The sequence below is a fragment of the Pithys albifrons genome, chromosome 14 (genome assembly GCF_047495875.1).
Source record: "Pithys albifrons albifrons isolate INPA30051 chromosome 14, PitAlb_v1, whole genome shotgun sequence".
Classification (NCBI taxonomy): domain Eukaryota; kingdom Metazoa; phylum Chordata; class Aves; order Passeriformes; family Thamnophilidae; genus Pithys; species Pithys albifrons.
The window spans coordinates 14,237,866-14,257,718 of NC_092471.1; the positions used below are offsets into that span (position 1 = coordinate 14,237,866).

The 19,853-nt window shown below is 40.8% G+C and overlaps 1 protein-coding gene across 6 annotated transcripts in view; it reads right to left on the reverse strand.

Annotated features, from left to right (window-relative positions):
* Nucleotides 1–12,794, reverse strand: part of FMR1 (fragile X messenger ribonucleoprotein 1) — a 28,097-nt gene extending 15,303 nt beyond the window's left edge. For 2 of the 6 annotated variants that reach the window (XM_071569073.1, XM_071569074.1), the window contains exons 1-7: nucleotides 11,400–11,561; nucleotides 4,735–4,787; nucleotides 3,803–3,896; nucleotides 2,702–2,773; nucleotides 2,298–2,446; nucleotides 1,261–1,354; nucleotides 1,056–1,172 (exon numbers count right to left, since the gene is read on the reverse strand). In XM_071569073.1, the coding sequence (XP_071425174.1) occupies nucleotides 1,056–1,172; nucleotides 1,261–1,354; nucleotides 2,298–2,446; nucleotides 2,702–2,773; nucleotides 3,803–3,896; nucleotides 4,735–4,787; nucleotides 11,400–11,546 (726 nt within the window). In that variant the 5' untranslated portion in view covers nucleotides 11,547–11,561. Of the gene's footprint in view, nucleotides 1–1,055; nucleotides 1,173–1,260; nucleotides 1,355–2,297; nucleotides 2,447–2,701; nucleotides 2,774–3,802; nucleotides 3,897–4,734; nucleotides 4,788–11,399; nucleotides 11,562–11,953; nucleotides 12,063–12,424 lie in introns of those variants that run through there. The other 4 variants (XM_071569072.1, XM_071569075.1, XM_071569076.1 and 1 more) reach the window with 4 other exon arrangements.
* Between the last annotated feature and the right edge of the window lie 7,059 nt (nucleotides 12,795–19,853).

Here is a 19,853-nt window from a genome sequence, read left to right on the forward strand (position 1 = left end):
ACAATTGTCAGTTCTGGAGGAAGACAAAGAAGAATGATTACTGAAGAGCTACAAGTGGGGTGCTCAAGCAACACCAGTGAGGAAAAATGGGCCCTTTCTTGGTCTTGAGAAAAATCAAGACCCAAACAAACTTGGATTACAGCTCTAAAACACAGAAACCAAGAGACTAAAAGAGAATAGAAGCAAGATCATCTTGTGAGTACCACCCACTGGATACAAGAGGCCTGAACTACTACACGACATCCCACTTCACACTAAAACCAAATAGATGTAACCCTTGGGAGTGGCGGGGGGTGGGAATGAAACCTGGTTCTGCAGTAACACTGCAGGTGTACAGCCATATTGAAATGAATTACAGTAGTTTCAGTGGTACCTCTGGTTCTTGACAGTGAATCTAAAAAGTTTGCTATTTTTTCTCATTTGTAGATAGGAGAAAAACCATGTGAAGAAATATTAATTCTGATGTATAAAGAACCCCTTATTTCCTAGCCTACTCCTTTACCTTTTTTTTTTAACCCATGGACAAGTATGACTCAAGCTTCTTGCCAGTCAACACCCACTCTCCAGTCACAGGAATATCAGAAGCTGTATTGCTGTAAGATTATTTCCTAACATTTTATCTACAGACAAACCTATCCCTTCGTACACTTTAACAACATCAGGCTCACTATTATTTTGCTTGATTCAGTTGTAGTCCACATCAGTATTATGACATATTCACTGCCATCTATTTTTAAGGCTATCAAATATGTGGCACTATTTGTGCAACAATGGCCAACTATTCTTTGCTTCCAACCATGAAAGAAATATATGTCTATGTTTGTCTCTGCATTTGTATTTAATCCTCCACAAAACCCTACTGATAAAAATGGGCCTTTACAAAACCAGGCCCTATAACTGTAAACATCTTTGTTGGTTGACACCTCCATCAGCCTTTTGTTTCACACCTCCAATATCACTAACTCCAAAGCAAGTCCTACCAGATAAGAAATGCATGAAGACTTATTTTATTATCTGTTTTACTCAAATTACTTCAGGGAAAATAACCAACATACCTCCAGCTGTTTGCTGGCTTCTTCATTTCTCAGTATCAGGGATAACTTGGTACGAAGACTTCGAAAGTGCATATCAATCAGCATATTTGCCCGCTTTGTTGTTACATCGTTGATTGACTAAATCATTAATAAAGAAAAGAGTGGTTTACACATGAACTCTTGAAAGAGATCAGTGCCCATGGTACAGTAAGGCATTTGTACTTACCAAAATAATAAGCTGGTGATTTTCAGAATCGTATGTCACAGAAAAAGCTCCAACTGCCTTTTTGAAGTCCTTATGTGCAGATTCTTTGGCACACCTAGAAGTAAAAATGCTACAGAGTTAAAAATGATAACCACTGCATTTTTGGTTAACAGCCAAAAAGATTAATTCCTTAATGCCAAGGATGTGAATAAAGGTTTCCAAGCTCACATTTTTAGTGTTATTTTATTCAGTTATCATTTATTGTACTCATTGTTCTTTCATTTGTTTTCACATGAGCAGATAAGAAATACTTCAGAAATTTCCTATATGTACATCTAGGAAATGACAAACAAGTTCAACAAAACTACATTAAAAAGCTTTAGTCATTACAATGAGCAAGTCCAAAATTTCAAACATATCATGACCCAGCACAACATGTGATTTCACTGTAACCACTGCAGCGTTTCAATGACCTTGTGCTCATCTCATGCTGTGTTTGGCCTCTCCAGCCTCCCCTGCCCACTCGCTACTCTGTGAACTTGTGTACATCAACTTCAGAAACTTTCAGTCTAATCTGAATTTATAGCTCATTCCACACTGAGGCAATAACAGGCATCTCAAAAGAAGCAGAAAGTGATCTGAAGGTGAAGAAGAGGACTCAGTACCAATCTTTTGGAGCTGTCCATGTTCTAGGAGAAAATCAGCTAGTTCTGTATTGTGCTCTGGAAGTTTGACTGTGGTACAACTATTCCTTGAGCCATCAACAAATAATAAAAGTTAACAAAGAAGGATTCATACTAATCTGTGAATATCACTGAACAGTTGTAAGAATAAAAATCTTACCTTGTATCATACACAAACCTTAAAACTTTGAATAAAAGTTATTTCCTCCTCCAAGACTAAACTGCAATTTAAAAAGATCTTTTCTATTTCTAAAGTACAACCACGTCAATATATGCATTTTCTATATTCTTATATGAAAATTTTAAAAAGTTAAGAGTGGAGAAAAGCATTTTCCAACATTTTGAAAGAAGTTATAAAGAAATGCTTGTACTTACATTTGCCTTAAATCTTCAGGAACTGCCAGTTTGATTTTATGGAAAGTATCTTTTGTTGCGGGTTTATTGGGGTTCACAGATCTCAAACGCTCAATTGTGACAATTTCGTTGTATGTGGCATCACAGGCTGCATATTCTATTACGTAGAACTGATATAAAAATAATAAAATCATCCAAGCCATACATTTTATAACAACAGTGACCATTACATTATTTAGGAAAAGTTAACTGTACAAGTCAAATTTGATTTTTCAGGTTGAGGTTAATGGTAATTGCAACTGTCCCAATCAAGAAACACTTCAAAAATGAAGAGAGATTAAAAACACTGTGCACAACAATAAATAGAAGAAAAATAAAGTATAAATAAATATAAAATAGATATATGTATATATGCATATTCCTACCTCACCCTTTATCATTCTCACTTTAGCCAACCACCAACAGCAGGGTTCTTTTTCATTTGCCCTGGAATAAACCTAAACAAAACACACACATTACACTGTTGAAACACATCACAAAAGCTGACACCAATATGATCAGGAACTCTACAGGAACAAAATCCAGCAAAATATATTAGTACATAAAGTCTCTCAGCACAGCAAACAGGTAACAGCTGACCTAACCATTGAAAAGAGAGGCGATAAAATTACGTTTGCAACATTGGGTACAACATTATTTATCTGTACAATCTGCTGGCATTAATTTCTTCAGTCTTAGAATAGAGATAATTCAGACTCTATACCTGTTAATATTTAATCAACAATATTTCTAATTGTGTGTAGGTTTGAGGTCCTACCTGTGAGCGAAAGAGAGGACTCATCTACCCTTCTTTAGCACATGTTTGGTATCAGCCACATTCACACCAAAGAAGTTTTGCTATTTTCCTATCTTTCAAATCAAGCTAAACCTACAAAGCATGCAAGAAAAATGCAAATCTTCAAAGTTCTCTTTCTTTAAATTAATTATAAATTTTGTAACTTTATAAAATAAGTTTTAGGTATGTGGTGCTTTAATACCAATCTGTCTATGTACACCTGTAATTATTTACACATACATTTCTATATTTTATGTACACACACATATAATGCAAATTATCTCATTCAGCTTAGTTTTGTTTATAATAGAGACATTATTAACTTACAGCTGAAGAACTACAGTTCAGCATCATTTCTAAATTAATTCAGTTCTGCTAAAGGACTGATCTCTAATCAATGAAACACTGACCATGTTTGTAAACCAGCATGTTTGTAACTTCATATGGAGGTCAAGGGACACGGAATTTTACATGTTTGTTTGATTTTTGGTACATCAAATTTGTGTGGTTTACAACTGTCAAAATCTGTTTTACATGACGTGCTTGACATTGTGTTTTATGTAGTACTTGGAACCAAAGAAGGTGACAGCACATCACATGGAAGCAAACCTTCCAATGGCTTGGCTGTCATTGTTCACACCAAGTTCTCTCACCCCTCAAACCCAGTGCTGTTAATGGGGCAGACACACACCTCCACTTCATCGCTTTCATTGATGTCTTTATTGTAGCCTGCAGGTGGTGGGAACCTCACATCATGGAATGGTATCTGTCTCTCTGGTTGCCAGCTACAAATAAAAACACAGTGAATGGCCTCAACATTTTCATCTTCTTTACAAACAGAAATCAGAAATATTTTCAATCCGTTAATTTTACATTTTTAAATTTTGTGGAGCTTTTGTGCATATTAAAGGTAATGTGATCCACTGTACAAATAGTAAGAAAAACACACATCCAAGTGACCATTAAACACCCTAAATGAATGCCTGATGTCACCTGAAGTCTTTTGAAATCATTCTGTAGCAGTTTTTATTCTATTACAGTTACAGGTCTTAACCCCACCATTAGAAACACAAGTTAAAAAACATTTCATAACACATTTGGCCCCTTCCTTTAAAACAAGCCTGTTTCTTCTTTTTCTTTGGTTCTACCAAAGATTACGAAAACTTGATCAGGATTCAGTCCAAGTACAGTTTTAATTTTCAATTTCTTTAACAGAGACTGGATGAATTTGATTTCTAGATTAGAGAACTGTATTCATCACTGATCTATATAGGACAACTTTTGTAATAATGTGATCTTCTAAAACTAAGACACTCACGTGAGAAAGAGACAATCATGGTACAGCTGCTGACTTATTGAACACGGGTTGTAATCATGTGAATTCAATACTTCCCAGCATAGTTATGTTACTAAAGTTTTTTACTTTAAAGTATTTAAACCATTAAATGCATTTATATAGAAATAACAAAAGATAGTGGATACTGGAGATAATTTTAAAACACCCTAAAAGCAAGTTTAGTGCATCTAAAAAATGCTACTCTACACAGTGTCATATTTCCATTAATCACATAAATGCAAGTTTGATACTCTACCATTTATAGGTGTAACACCAGCAATACTTACTTGTTTTCAAACGAAACTGTTATTGAATCTTCATGCACATCCTTTACAAATGCCTGTGGAGGAAACAAGGTATAAATATGATATACTTATGGACATTTTAAAAAATATTTTTTAAACCTGTATAATACTTTCACAAATATGGATGAAACTCACAATGCAAATGTGCTTTCAAGTCAGTCTTTTTAATTTTGTGGCAGACTTACACAAAACACATCCTGAAAGCTGAAACCTCCTTGGGTTTGTGACTACCAGCATATTGATACACAAAGAATGCCCAAGCTATGAATACATTCTTCCTACTTTTTAGAAGTAACATAAGAGGTTACTAAGAAATGACAGAGCACTCTGAATAGTTTTATAAGGGAAGTTTAGAATGTTTGATTTTATAATCACATTTTGTGTATAGACAGGCATAAAAATTAAACATCAATAGTCCTTAAAAAAACCCCTACAGAGTCTGTAAGTTCTGTCTCTCTTCTATCTCAAACTACATTTGAATATTGCACTAAGAAAACTCATCTATATCCCTTTCAGCCGAGTTTTCCCCTAATTTGCTTCATCACACTTTAATTCCATAGTGCCCAAACTGTAGACAAATGCCCCCCAGCATTCCTTCCCTGCACGGATAACAGCGGTGCTGCCTCCCAAGCTCCCACAAAGCAGAGGACAGAATTCAGCACTGACAGGGCTCCTCCTGCCTCATGCACTCAACTGACGTTTGTTGGATCACTTTTCAGCTTTGAGCACCAAAGGTCCCCCTTGCTCCCCATCTACACAACAGTAAGATCAGCAAAGATCTTTGGGATATACAAGCGAAAATACTTTTCTTAGCCTCAAATGATGGAGGTCACAGGTCAACCAGGGATTAAAAGACTGTGCGTGTTTTTCTTTATTTTTTCAAGCATCTCCATGAACTTCTGAAACAAACTGGTGAGGTGCTGAGTATTCCACCATTGTTGGTCCACATACAGTGGTAGGGACATTAAGCCAATGAAAAAGAATGAGTATGAAAGTTTTTTCTACCAATGGAGATCCATCTAAGTAGATCAAAAAATTCTCAGTAAATTGAGACTTACTGCCACCATGAAGTCAAAGCAAAGCCACAATGACAACAGTAAAAAATTATTTTACATTTTGCTTGCTTCTCAATACTCTTAAGAACACAACTTTATTATTGCTAGAAACCAAAGGAGACAGTTTTATGTCTCTAAAGTATTTACATAATTACGTATTTCAGAATTCTAAGATAGTCCTTCAAAGGGGATTACAAGCACAGCTGATAATTTTCAATGACAGGATATACAGAAGATTTAAGACCACATCTCAAGATCACGCTGATAGTAGTACAGAAATGTTATTTACATAAAGAGGCAACAGAACTTCCAGAACATTTATCTCATTTTTCATATTGCTGTGTTTTCTGTAAGAAAATTCCAGACCAGGATATGCATTTGAACAATACAATGGTAGTCCTGACTCATTCCACAACATCATGCACATCACCTTGAAAGGCTTCACCCACATTTCTTCCAAAGTTTGTCATGTGCAACTTAGAAGCTCCTATTCTTACAGATGCAGCTGAAACAGATACCCTTAATTCCTGAAAAATACTATTATCACTACTAGGTTTACTTATCCATCTATCCATCCATCATGACACAGGCTGGAAAAGGACAGGACTGAGCATTATTAGCAATTATTTTACAAAGCAAATTCAACAGTAATTATACCAGGAACACTTAAAAGCCTTGAGGAAAACAGGTACAAGTAACACTAAACTATGTCCCGAGAAAGAATTTGTTGACACCATTTTTTCACATTAATGTCAAAAAAAAAATCATCACCTTTCCTTGTATGAAAGACACTTTGGGAGAAGTCATCACCTCAGTGGTGATGAAAACACCAAAAGGTCTAAACAGCACTCTGAAAAACTTACAGGAAATGACAGAAAAATATACAAGCCCAGTAGCAAAGAGCAAGAGTACACCTCACATCCAGAACTGAGAGCATCCAAGGCATCTTGAGCAGAGGCTCAGGGACTGCAGCAACACACCTGACTAGAGGTAATAATGCTAAAACCTGCCATTAATAAATAAACCCTGAGGTGCCCCAAACACATCTGAGTTAAGCTGAAGAGCAGCCTGGACCCTTAAAGACCAGTTGTTACCTGGAAAAAGCAAAACTTGAGAGACAGCTGGCTGAAGGAGGAGTGAACTACACTCTTGTGTTTGAGGTCTCCTTAAGCTGTTCTTCCACATTGCTTTGGTCACTGCTCAGGAATCTGAAGGGACCTGAACCAGGACCATCAGGATAACTGGGGATCACACACAGGTGACATCAACACAGAAACTGCCAGCGAAAAACACAAATCTGACCATTCCTTTACCTTATGTCAAGTTCAGAAGAGTCAGCCACAGAAACAGATGGAATACCTGCTTTTCACTCCAGCCTGGCCAAAAATGTTGATGTAATGCTGTGACTTGTCTTTTAATTTATAGTCTTGAAAAACTAAAAAAGTTCACTGTAATAAATTTCTAATTAATTACAAAGTGAACAATACCTTGCCAAATATCTAATTTCAAACATGCAATATATGCAACACTTCTGGGCACCTCCATGTGATAATTATGCTTAAAAACATCCAGAAAACACTGATGACTGTAATAATAGTCATTAATAGGTCATTAATGGGTTGTCTAATCCCATCTACCCATAAAAAAGTGGTTTTCCTTGGTTTTAAGTTTCTTGTGACACATAGCAGAGATACAGACAATGAAAAACTGATATGGTAAGTATCACAGCATTATGTCAATTTTCCTCCAATAAATACTTAAACAGATCTGTGGTACATAAAATGCATCTGGACTCTCCAGCACTATCTATTTTTACACTTCTAAGCATGAACAGAAAAGTTCAGAAACATGACTAAGTTTTCCTCAAAAAAACCTTAATATTTAAACATTAATGCCTTTGAAAAACCACAATTAATGCTTATCATAACTGTTTGGTTGTCTCTGTTCTGTGATACATGTGAAATTATACACAGGGCTAAAAAGAAATGAAACCTTTTAACACCACAAGCCAAATTCACAGACACGGGACAAGGCAACTCCTGGTGTCAGCAGGGACAAAGAAGAGGCTCTGATCTCACCTAAAGTATCACACAAAAAGTACAATAATCATTAATCAGCCTTTTCTAAATAAAGAACAGAAGTTAAGCGTGCAAATTCAAACATAAAGATGCACATGCACAAGTTTGAAATGCACCCCCATGAAGGGACAGAACAGTGGCTGTGATGAGTTTAGATACACAGATGAAGAGTCTCAAACAGAGTGAAGCAAAATGAGGGGACAGTGACACTGTAGCAGCTCAGATACCACTATTGCCAATAGCAGAAATATCAAACGAGTACACAAAACAATCTGTCAACAGGAGCACTCTTCACAATGGCAAAGGTTGATCTTTCTTCTCTAAAAAACCCAAATGTGCCAAGTTTTCCACACCAAATTTGACTTTCAGTCACATAAAACATTTCATTTCTCTCCGGGCTTCAGATATCATTAAGTAAAGAAGTTTACAGCATGGCATTCCTCAAACACATAAGCATTCACATTCTAAGAAGAGTTATATGCTGAAGACATGGCCTAAATTTTAAAAATGATTTGTTAAAAAACCATTAATTATTGGAAACACCAGCATATTTGTTATTTTTGTGCTAAATGGAGTCACAGACACTTCAAAGGTACAAATAAAGGCTTCAGCTGCCGTGAAATTTTGTTGCTTTTTTAAAGTCTGCTCATATCATCAGATGTGAGCATTGTCAACCATTTTAATAAAGAAGGATAATTAAGGAGGGAAAGCAGGGAAAATATGCTTTTTAACATAAAAAAGCTATGTTGACACAAACGTGCATCTACGGTCAGCATAACAGCTCTGAACGTGTCATACCTGTTGGAAGGAGAATGTCAAAAGGGAACTCGGTGGATAATCAAATCTGGGAAAGGCTGGACATACAAAGGAATAGGGAAAGAAAAATAGTCACAGAAATGGTCACCAGGTGAGAGGAAATGGTAGAGGCTGTTTGTCCTCAGAAGGACTGAGCAGAGAGGCTCACACATGTACAGAGACTGGAGACACTGGCTGAGGGTGTGTCTGTATGGAACAGTGAAAGGAAAGAAAAGAAAACATGGATACAGAGGGTCACGGGAGGCCAAGGGAACAGCTGCTAATGGTGAGACCTGGAGTAATAAAGCAGCAATAAAGATGAATGATTTTATCAGTTGCAGCTCCAATGAAGTTATCTATAAAACCAAGCAAACAACAGCAAAGCGCTGAAACTACTGGGATAAAAAGTGGAAGATTTCACAAGGTTATGGAGCAAGAAGTGGCAAAAATTGGGTTACAGACAACCTAAGATATGTTAACAACAAATACCATTCCAAAACAAAACTGCCTCACAAACAGCATGCTGTCCATCTTTAGCAAGGGACACAAGAGAGAATCACCCCCAAACTGGGAAAGAAAGAACAATCCCACGCTGGAAAGGCAGCCAGCACGCCTTTTTAGAGGGAAATACATAAGCTAATCCCAAAAAGATTAGACAAAGGCTGTCTATTAGTCCTCTGTGAATGAGATTAGAATTCCAAAATCCAACTTATACTCCTATACATGAGAAGAAATGCCCTAATAGAGCACATCTTCCAGATTTAGTTCCTTGGCTGCGAGCTGCTAAAAGGCAGTTCCCTCCCCTTGGATCCACAACCCTGGTGGTTTGCTGGATCAGTCTTCAGAAAATAAGTAAGGGAATCTAACATTTTCTTCCCAAAGATTCTGGGCCCAACCACATAGCAAGTCATGACTAAGCATCTGTAGGTACTGGATTGTCAATTATCCCTGAATCACGGCCATTGGACTGCACTGCACTTTCCATGGAGTCACTCATCTCAGGCAAGGAGAGAAAAAATCATGGAAGTATGAAGTATTCACCAAGTAATACTTTAATTCCATTCAGAAAGAACTTGTCTTCACCACAGCAGCCACACTAACACACTCCAGTACTCTGTGAAACACAGAGCACCTGACTAGTAAGAAATTTTAATTCAAATCTCACAGTTGGGTAGGAATGCATCCTCTAACCGCTTCCTGCATTTGTGTGGAACACAATCCCTCTGGATGTAGCTTGGAAAAGGCGGGTTTATTACTCTTAGCAGGGCCTGGGTGACAATTAGACACCAGTTTTGTACCATCGAGAACAAGATGCTGCTGGAACACTCAAAAATGCTCAGCTCTTCAAAGAGCCCTACAAGGAAGATCCAAAAACCTGAAGAGGCAATTGGATGTCTCCTTGTGCCACTCAGGCCCTTCCTGACTCCAACAGTCTCCTACTCCTCCCCTCCATGTCCTAACAACAATATAGAGGTGTAGTTTTCAAAACAGTTACATATTCTGATTAGGATTTTCAGAATTATTCAAAGCCAAAGAAATCTTCACAACTTATCAGTCAACCACAAGACTGAACAATTGTTTTGCTTTATTTGAAGTGTTATTGTTGTAAAACACTTCTCAGGAAACTCCTAAAAGAAACTTTTAAAATGAAAATATAAAAACCATCTTGTAATTAAATTCACACTTGAAATCATCACACACTTCTTGTTATGCTGGGTCAACATTGCTTTTTTACAACCAAATTCCCCACCTTCAAAATGGGCATAAAACTCAAAAGAAAAGAATTAGATAAATTACTTTATAACAAAGTGATACTCAGATATTATGACAAAAGAAAAAACTGTTAACTAGAACTCAAGTAATTCAGACTAGAGGAAAATTGCTGGTCTACATTGAACATGAAAGCATGAGAGTTTTAAAGAAAACCACAAGTGTTTGGGGTTTTCTTTTTAATAATTTGTTGCATTATCTTAAGTGTGATGGTCTATCTAGACAGGAAATACAGATGAAAACCAAATAATCCATGTGCCCATTTGTCCCCTTAGATAATTTAACCAAGTCCTCTCAGTTAGAGATTAAGAGGAGAAAAATTCCCATATCAAAATTTCTATAAGTTAAAAGGCAAACATAACATGCAACATCTGTGTTATAATTTGGATACAGTATCATGAACAAACTTACAGGAACACACACTAAACAAACCTTTCACCTACACAAAAGGAGCCCCATGATGTCAAAAGTGAACATAAACAATAAAAGTTACAGAAGCTTTCAATTCTCCCGGGTTTCTTCACTAATACTTGTCCCTTTCAGACTGCACCACGTCATTTTTACCATCATCTATTTTGCATCACTGTGTAAATACTCTCATACAATTTGACAAAAAGCCTCATTAAAAGAGCTCCTCTGCAATATATTTATTCCTTGGGTTTCTTTCTGAGTCAACACTGTATCTTTAAAAACGTAAAACTGATTTTTAAAAGTACTAAATTATTTAATTCCAGGAAGCAATATACAGCTCTAAAACTTCAGCTACAGCACTGTGAACTCACAGGATGCTTATTTACCATCCTTACTGTACCTGTATCATACATTTTTTTAAAAAATAATATTATCAGAATAAGACAGTATCATACGTATTTTAAAAATAAGTTTTTAGGAGGTTTTTTTACCTAAGAAACACTCGGAGGTGCTGGAACTGTATCATGTGGTTACCTACCTGGCTCAGCACAGGAACACCCGAGTGTGAAATTCTACCTGTTCCTTCATTGCTAACATAAATATTGGATGTCGCACAATAACTAGGCCCAATTTTTAAAGTCCCAGGAACATCTGAGCCACGGGAGACTTGCAGAAACCAATCCATGGTTGTTGCTGCTGTGTTGATAACAAGCAATGATAGTAGGCCCAAGCCCACCATGACTGAATTTTATTTTTCTGTGATTAAGAGTAAAACCACAAATTATACCCCTATTAATAAGCTGATTAACACAACCCAAATCATGCAAAGCCACACAATACTACACGGCATTAATAAACATATTAAGTGCTCGGCATATACGTTCAAGGCTCAGTGATGGTTTTATTAAGCGCAAGGGCTTGGAAACAAACATGGAATGCCACTAAGTAGCTTCAGTAAGAGATACATTTGATAATTAAACGCATTTAGCAACTCAGCACAGATATATTTGGCCAAGCAATGCTCTCTTTAACATCAGCAGGCTGCATCCCCTGCCGTGGCATTAAGAGCAGGAATCCACCCCAGGCTTTTACCAGGAATGTGCATTGCCCCGGTCCCCCCTGCTCCTCCCGCCGTGCAGGCCGCGCTCCGGCGGGGCAGCTCCGCAAACCCGGCCGGCCGGCCGGAGAGACTTTCCTTAAGTAGCGACAAAAGCTGAGGATTTAGCAATTAATGCCCCATCCCGGCGCTGATCCTCGCTCAGCACCGGGACAGGGCGGCCCCGGGGCTCCCCTTCCCACAAAGGGGGCAGGCCCGAGGCCTCGCCGCTCTCGCTCCTCTCGGGGCCTCGTGTCCCCTCAGGCCCGGTTCGCTCTCCGCGGGCACCGCGAGGGCCCCGCCGCGGCCTCCGCCCCTGCCCCGCTCTCCCTCCTCCTCCGCCTCCTGCCCCGGGGCCTCCGCGCTCCCTCAGCGCGGGGAGGAGGAGCCGCCGCCGCCTCCTCCTCCTGCCGTCCCCGGCCGCGCTGCCCTCCCCGGGGCCCGGCCCGGCCGCGAGCACCCGGTACCTTGTAGAAGGCCCCGTTGGAGCCCCGCACCTCCACCACCAGCTGCTCCTCCATGTTGTGCGCGGTGCGGGAGACCCGGGCCCGGCGGCGCCGCCTCCCTTCCCTTTCTCTGTGCCGGCGCAGGAGGCGGGGGAGGAGCGGCGCGTGTGTGTGCGGGGCGGGGGCGCTCGGTTCACGCTGAGCCCGGGGGGTGTGGTCGCGCGGGCCGGGGGTGCGGGGGACGCAGCGGGGGCGGCTCCGCTCGGCGCGGCCGCTCCGGGCCCGGGCCCGGCGGAAATGGCACCGAACCGGCGGCGCGCGCGGGGCGGGGAGGGGGGGCCGGCCCGGTTCGCTCGCGAGCGCGCGGGGGGATGGGGTCACGTGACCCGCGGGAGGGGCGGGGCGGGAGCGGGCCCGAGGCCGGCGCGCGCCGCTCGCTGCCACCGGCGCCGCCGCCGCTGTAACGGCCCCGCGCGCGCAGCCGCAGTGGCGCGGGGGGCGCGCGCGGTCACGGCGGTTGCGGGGCGGAAGGTCCCGCCTCCTTTCACACACACGCACGGAGCGCCCCGCGCCCGGCGCGCGCCTGAATGACCGCCCGCCCCGCCAATCGCCTCGCACGGTGCGGGCCGCACGCCTGAGTGACGGCCCCGCCGGCCAATGGGATGGCGCGGCCTGAGCGCCGCTGGCCGGCGCGCGCGGGGCCCGGTGCGGCGGGCCCGTGGGGAGGGGGGGGCGGTGTGGCCGCTCCGGCCCCGCTGAGGCGGTTGCGGTTCGGGGAGCAAACGACGCCGAGTAACGGTCCCCGCCAGTGATGGCCGTGCGGGCAGAGGCGAAGGGAATGACGAGCCGAGCAGCGCGGGGCTGCTGGGATGGAGGGCGACATGGCGGCCGGGCCTGGGGCTGGCCCTCCGGGGCCGCGGGAGGCTCAGCCGTGAGATGGGCTCTGCCCCCCTGGCCACGGGCAGGAGTGAAGAATAAAATGTAAATGAGATACATGCCTGGAGTGCTGCGTGCAGTTTTGGGCACCACGGTATAAGAGGGATATAAAGCTTATTAGCGTGCAAAGGATGGCGAGGAGGATGGGGAAGGGGCTTAATGGGAGACCACAGGAGAAGGCCCTGAGGCCACTTGGTGTTCGTCTTGGAGAAGACACTGAAGAGAGACTTCATTGCAGCTACAACTTCCTTGTGAGGGGCAGGGAGGGGGCAGGCACTGATCTCTGCTCTGTGGGGACCAGGGACAGGGCCCAGGGAATGGCCTGAAGTTGTGTCAGGGCACGTTTAAGTTGGATACTACAAAAAAATTTTTCACCCAGAGGTGGTTGGGCACTGAACAGGCTCCCTGGGGCAGCGGTCACAGCACCAAGGCCTGACAGAGATGAGTGCTTGGACAATTCAGGCACATGGTGGGATTCTTTGGTGTCCTGTGCAGGGCCAGGAGTTGATGATCCTTGTGGATCTGTTCCCACTCAGGATATTCAGTGACTGTGAATTGTGTTTGTGCTGTGGTTTTGCTGGAGGCCTGATCACCTCCCAGGGTGCGACACCAGAGGAGCAGAGCTGGTGTGCCAGGCCCATTGCAGTTCTGCTTTGTTCAACACATTGACAAGTTCTCCACATAACACATACTGTTGTTTTAGAATCGTAGAATTATTGGGGTTGGAAATGATGTCCAACATCATCAAGTCCAACCTTCAGCTACATTTAAACCCTCACAGACATTTCAGTGTGTGACTCTGTGCATACAGTTCACTGCAGAACCTGGTGGTGAGAAAAGAGCTCCCATATGAGGAAACATCTACAACTGAAAGTACAGTGGCACAAAAGCTGTTTGTTCAGCCTTACATTAGACCTGCACAAACATTAATGTGATCTTCCTATGTGTTTTGTTCTTTTGCCTATTAACTACAAAGAATCATAAGGGGAAAACCTCAAAATTTTATCACAATGTGTTACTGTGGCTGTGATTTCTTTGCGTGTGTGTGTGATGCTGTCCTTACACGAGTCACACTGAAATTCTGCACCTACTGATGCATTTTCAAAACTCGAGATCAGCAATGATTTCATTTTTCCTCTTGTTTTTTATATCATTGTGTTTCAAACCTTGCAAATTAGTGTTTCTCAGTATGCTGCATTTTTTATTAGAGCTGTGAAAGTCTGTAGCTACAAAAAGTTTTCCTTTCTTTCATTTTTTCAATGTACGAGAGCCTGAGAGTTGTCTGTAGCAATCCCTGTGTGCTGCATACACCTGTTTGCTGTGATTTTCACTGTATGCCTTCACAGTACTGAAGTAAATTTCAAGGTATAATTACTATGCAATGTACCTTGAAGGGAATGTTTTTGATTGTCTTTTCATCAGGTTTACTCTTCTCAGCAACTTCCTGAGTACCACCAAGGGTCACTTCAGTCTGATGGTTCAGTTTGATATCCTGCTGGGCTCATTAAACAGGCAGTCACAGGACTCCTTGGGAGTGGCAGAGGGTCCAAGAGGCACTAAAGGAGAAAAAATTTAAAGATGAGGAGCAATGACACAAGATTTGTGTATGGATAAAACCATAACAGACAGAGATTAGATTAGACAGAATCTCTATAAAGACATTTAGGAACAATAGACCACTCTTCTGACTTGTTCATGTTAGAAATACCTTTTTTTTTTAAAACTAAAACCCGTATAAATGGTTCAACTCAAGATTTCAGCAGTCTGCCAGGAGAGATGATGCCATGAATTCATTTTTCCATTCTTTGTTGTTCTAATTATTTTCTTTTTAACCAAAAAGTTTGCTGTCACACAGGCAGATTATCTCTGAGCAGACAGAATATAAAGGTGTCTAATTTATCTCTGACTTCCAGTGATGATTTCACCACTCTCTTCAAGCTAAAAGCTGTGTAGTGTATAATCTTCCCTAATGCTTAACTTAAATTTTCCTTGTCATTGCTTAAATCCAACATTTTTTATTTTGTTCTGACTAGTGGATGTTCTAATCCTTGTCTACTTAATGAGAGCATGTACATATCTCCAGGGCACACTCTCTAGTTTTTGTGCTGATTGACTCTTAACCTTTCCTCTTACTTTTCAAATTACTTATTGTCTTTCCTGTTTTACTTTGAACTATCTTCAGACTGAACTGTTCATCCCTTCTGAAATGTGTTCATAAACGAAGTAACTAGTTCTTAGGTAGACTTACAGTAAACTAGATCCTTTTAAATGTGTCTTTGTTTCAAATGCAGTGACACTGTGAAAACATATCTCAGTAACTTCATTAAAGTATTTTAATATTAAAGGTAAAATGTTATTTAATTCAAATGTTAGACTTCGCTTATATATAATCATAGAATCACAGAATGTTTAGAGCTGAAAAGGACCTGAAAGATCATCTAGTTCCAATGCCACATGTGGAATGGCTATGGGATTATAATTCAAATTAAATTCCCTACTCCTGTACCTCACTGAATTCTTTCATATTTCCCAACAATGTGAGCTCACCTGTGGCAAGTTCTGGGTCTAGTCCTATGGATGCCCACTCTACTTCGTAATCAGATCTACTCAGCTTGGTGCCTGTGGGCTGATCTGCTGCCTGGACGGTATTTCCAGCACTCTGCATTGGAAATACTGACCCAGTTCAGCAGCCGGGACCAGTTTATCACTGTGTGGGTGTGACCAAAGCTGTGTATTCTCCATCCTCTATTCATTTCTCATGACTTGTTAACAATGGACGACCATTTGCAGCAGCTGCCGAGGGAACACCTGACCCCTCAGGATGTGTTAAAGAAGCCTGTGAGACAGGAGCAGAGATAACTCCCCTCCGGGGAGTCCTTGGCACATCCACACCCAGCTGAGGGGTCATGTCTACTCCTGGGCCAGCAACCATTGCAAAAATACCCCGACTCACAGAGTAAATCACGCATTGTGGAATTCCCCACCCTGGGGGAGGTACTGGGTGTTCCAACCTGAACCTGAGAGTATATAATCTTGGTGTTTGGGGACTTCTGGGACCACTGGTCAGATCCAGAGGAGGATCAGAACCTTGACTGGACTGAGACCATCATCTGCACCAACTTTGGACTCAGGGGAAGCATGTGGGGCTCAGCACAGGGGCTAATGAACACCATTCTGTTTGTGCTCTGGAGTGCTGGGTTATACTTCTGGGGTTTGGGGGTTAAAACCAATTTCTCTTTGTATCATTGCATTTATTGTAATACTTTTATTAAATTGTAACTCTGAGTTATAATCTCTTTAGAGCTGGGTTCGCTTCTCCTGCCAGTTTACCTTTAAACCAGCACAAATACCTCTTTTAACTCATCAATACAATTAAAAGATAAAACAAAAAACTTTTGTTCATTAATGGATTTACTCAGATGCTTTCTTAAATATTTACAAAGACTATAAGAAAAAGTTCTCATTCTCTTTAGGAAAGCTGAAGGACAGAGAGCTCAGGAAAATGGCATTCCTCAGGCATATCAGAGTCCTGCCTCCTTGATCATCAGTACCAGTTTCCACTATTTCCCTAGGATTTGTGTATTAGGTATTGCAGTTGCCCATTGATCCTTCAGGAAAAACTGGTTTGATTTCATACACTGAAGGACTTCAGAATTTAAAATTCTAACCATCAGAACAACAACACAACCTTCCCCAGCATCCTGATCTGTGAAAGACCCTTCCTACAGACACTGGGCTGAGAGTGACAGGAACTACTGAGAGTTTCTCTCACCTTGTGAGATTACCCTTAAGGCTTGGTGAGGGACTACAGATAAGAGTTGCTCATGAAACATTCTGTCTGAAAGATGATAATGGGATTAACTATCAAAGTCTCCTAATGGAATTTTATACAGTTCTTATTTACACACCCATTTTGGGCTTCAGCTTAGTCTTGCCAAGATTTATAGAGATTTTAACTCAACCTCTCAAATTTCTATCCGCTGTCTTTCCTTGTGCATCACTTCACATGGAAGCCTCTCCTGGCTGACTGCTTGTCCCCTACGTTATGGTTTCAGCATGCCATACAGGTCGTATTTAAATCTTTGTATTTACATCTAAACCAGGTAGTCCCAATATTTATTTTTCCTGACACTGTGGTTGAGAAAAAGGCACTTTGCACTCATGACTCATGACAATGAGACTACGTAGTTCAGGCTGTTGTCCTGTCAGTTTAAAGTTGTGTCCAAAAGTTTCAGAGGGCAGGAAACTATCACACTCATTTAAAGGTGGTCAGATGCTTTTTTCTTGTTGGTTTGCATGATAATCTCAATAAAGGCCTTTCAGTAATCTCACTGAAATGGTGAGGCTATAATAACCAGGTCAGCCATTGAAAGAAGCACTTACAATCAATAGAGATATAAAGATGAAAAACTTCTTAGACATTGCTTTATGATTAATCAATAATAGCTGAAGGTTGAATATAACGAAAGTATGACAGTTTTATTAGCCTGTCCTTGACTACAGTGATACCCAGAAATGACAGATATCCAAATTAGGGTGGAGAGCAGCGGGTATTCCCAGAACTTGTGAAGACAAGCTGAACTAAACCAGGGAAGATTTGCAAATGTTACTGTGTGTGCGCAAGAAATCAGATCATGGTATGCCTGTTCACTTGAATAGTTAATGTGAACTCTATCTGGCAGTGCCAAAAAAATCCTCTATAAGGTAGTGTTCAAGTGGACAAGGCAAAGAAAGTACAACAATTGCAAAAAGACAAACCAAATATTGCAAAATGATTAAAGCCGAAAATCTTTCATTACATGTATTTGACTGGTGAGTAGTGATCTTTAATCTTGTAAAAATATATTAGTGAGAAGACCCAATTAATCTCTATTGATTTTCTATCTTAATTAATTAAAGTGACCTTTGATGAAACTTGACTGTTTCTCTGTTTCTAAGTCATTAGTTCACCTTCTTTGCCTCTAAATATACTTTTTTTTTTTTTTGTATAGTAAGCTGAGAATAGAGGGGCATCCAAGGTTCATTTTGTCAGTGATTCTACTTTACTGTAGATAAATGTTTCCACTAGTGGTTTTCAGTTTCTACAGTATACTGTGTCTTCCTGACCTGAATATGGAAGGCAGCCTGAGGGATTTAAGACTCCTTTGCGCCTGCAGTACAGAAGCTTCCCAGTTTCACTGAGAAGAGTGAAAGAAGTAAATACTGGTACCTAAACTTCAGAAGGTTATTAAAACTTTCAACTTGCAAAAAATTTTTTTCTAAAATTAGGTGGGTTTAAAATATTACCTGTTAACTATCTAGCTCAGTTTGCTCATTCAGAAAACAACATTGTCATTCAACTTAGCTGTGAAATAATTGTCTTGGTGGGTAATTTCTCATTTGCTCCTTGTTATGTTATTTGTTAGAATAATGGATCTCATTTAAAATTAATAGTAACTTCTGTATTCTCCTAGAACAAAATCTGTGTCTCTTCTTGTTGGTCTACAACTCTCAGTAACAGACTTTCTTTTTTCCTTTTGAGTGTCAGTAGTGAATTCGAAAACATACCATGTAGCATTTTGCTGCTTAATTATTCAGTTTCATCTCCCACTCTTGAGTTTCCATCCACTTCTCTTATAACCCCACAAATGCATTTATTAGTATGTTAAGCCTACATGTTATTTTTTCTACAGAAGCATATTGATACTATCAACTGTCTGTGTGAATAGACAACACTCACATTCATGTGTGAAACTGCATGTTAGTTTATTCAGCTAATTTTTTTTTTCATTTTTAATCACTAACCAACTAACATATGAGATGAAAATGAAAAGATTCCCTGAATTATATGTATCTCAGGAAAACAGAAGCCTTAAATTTCTCTGATCATCATGAATATAGAAAAGAATCATGAATTTAGAATAGAAAGCTTGGTGCATTAGAAGTCAACCTACCAGGGATGACTTTGGTTCACAGATTTAAGAATTAGATCCAAAAGTTACTTGACATCAGAATGGTTGTTATTCTTTTGACTGTCTTGAGAGAGAGGCAAGTGCAGCCCAACATTTCAATGGCCATAAGGAGAACCTTAGATAGCAATTCAGATGAAGACAGCTGCACTGTAGGCAGCTACTCGTAGATTAATTCCATACGAGTCTTTACTGAGTTTTCAACCAGCCCCTCTATATATGTTAAAGTGCAGTATTCATCAGGGCATTGAGTTTGCCTGGCCAGGTTTTGGTAGAGTGTGTGGGCAGGGGACTAAAGAAATAGCTTCTGTGACAGACTGCCAGAAGCTACCCTCGTGTCTGACAGCCAGTGCCAGCTGGATCCAGGGCAGACTCACCACTGGCCAAGGCTGAGCCCATCAGGAATGACAGTAATGCTTATGTGATAATGTATTTGAAAAGGAAAAATAATATTGGGCAGAAGTAATTGTGGCCAGAGAGGAGAGGAGTGAGAATATATGAGAGAAACAGCCCTGCAGACACCCAGGTCAGTGCAGAAGGAGTGGCAGGAGGTGCTCCAGACAGTG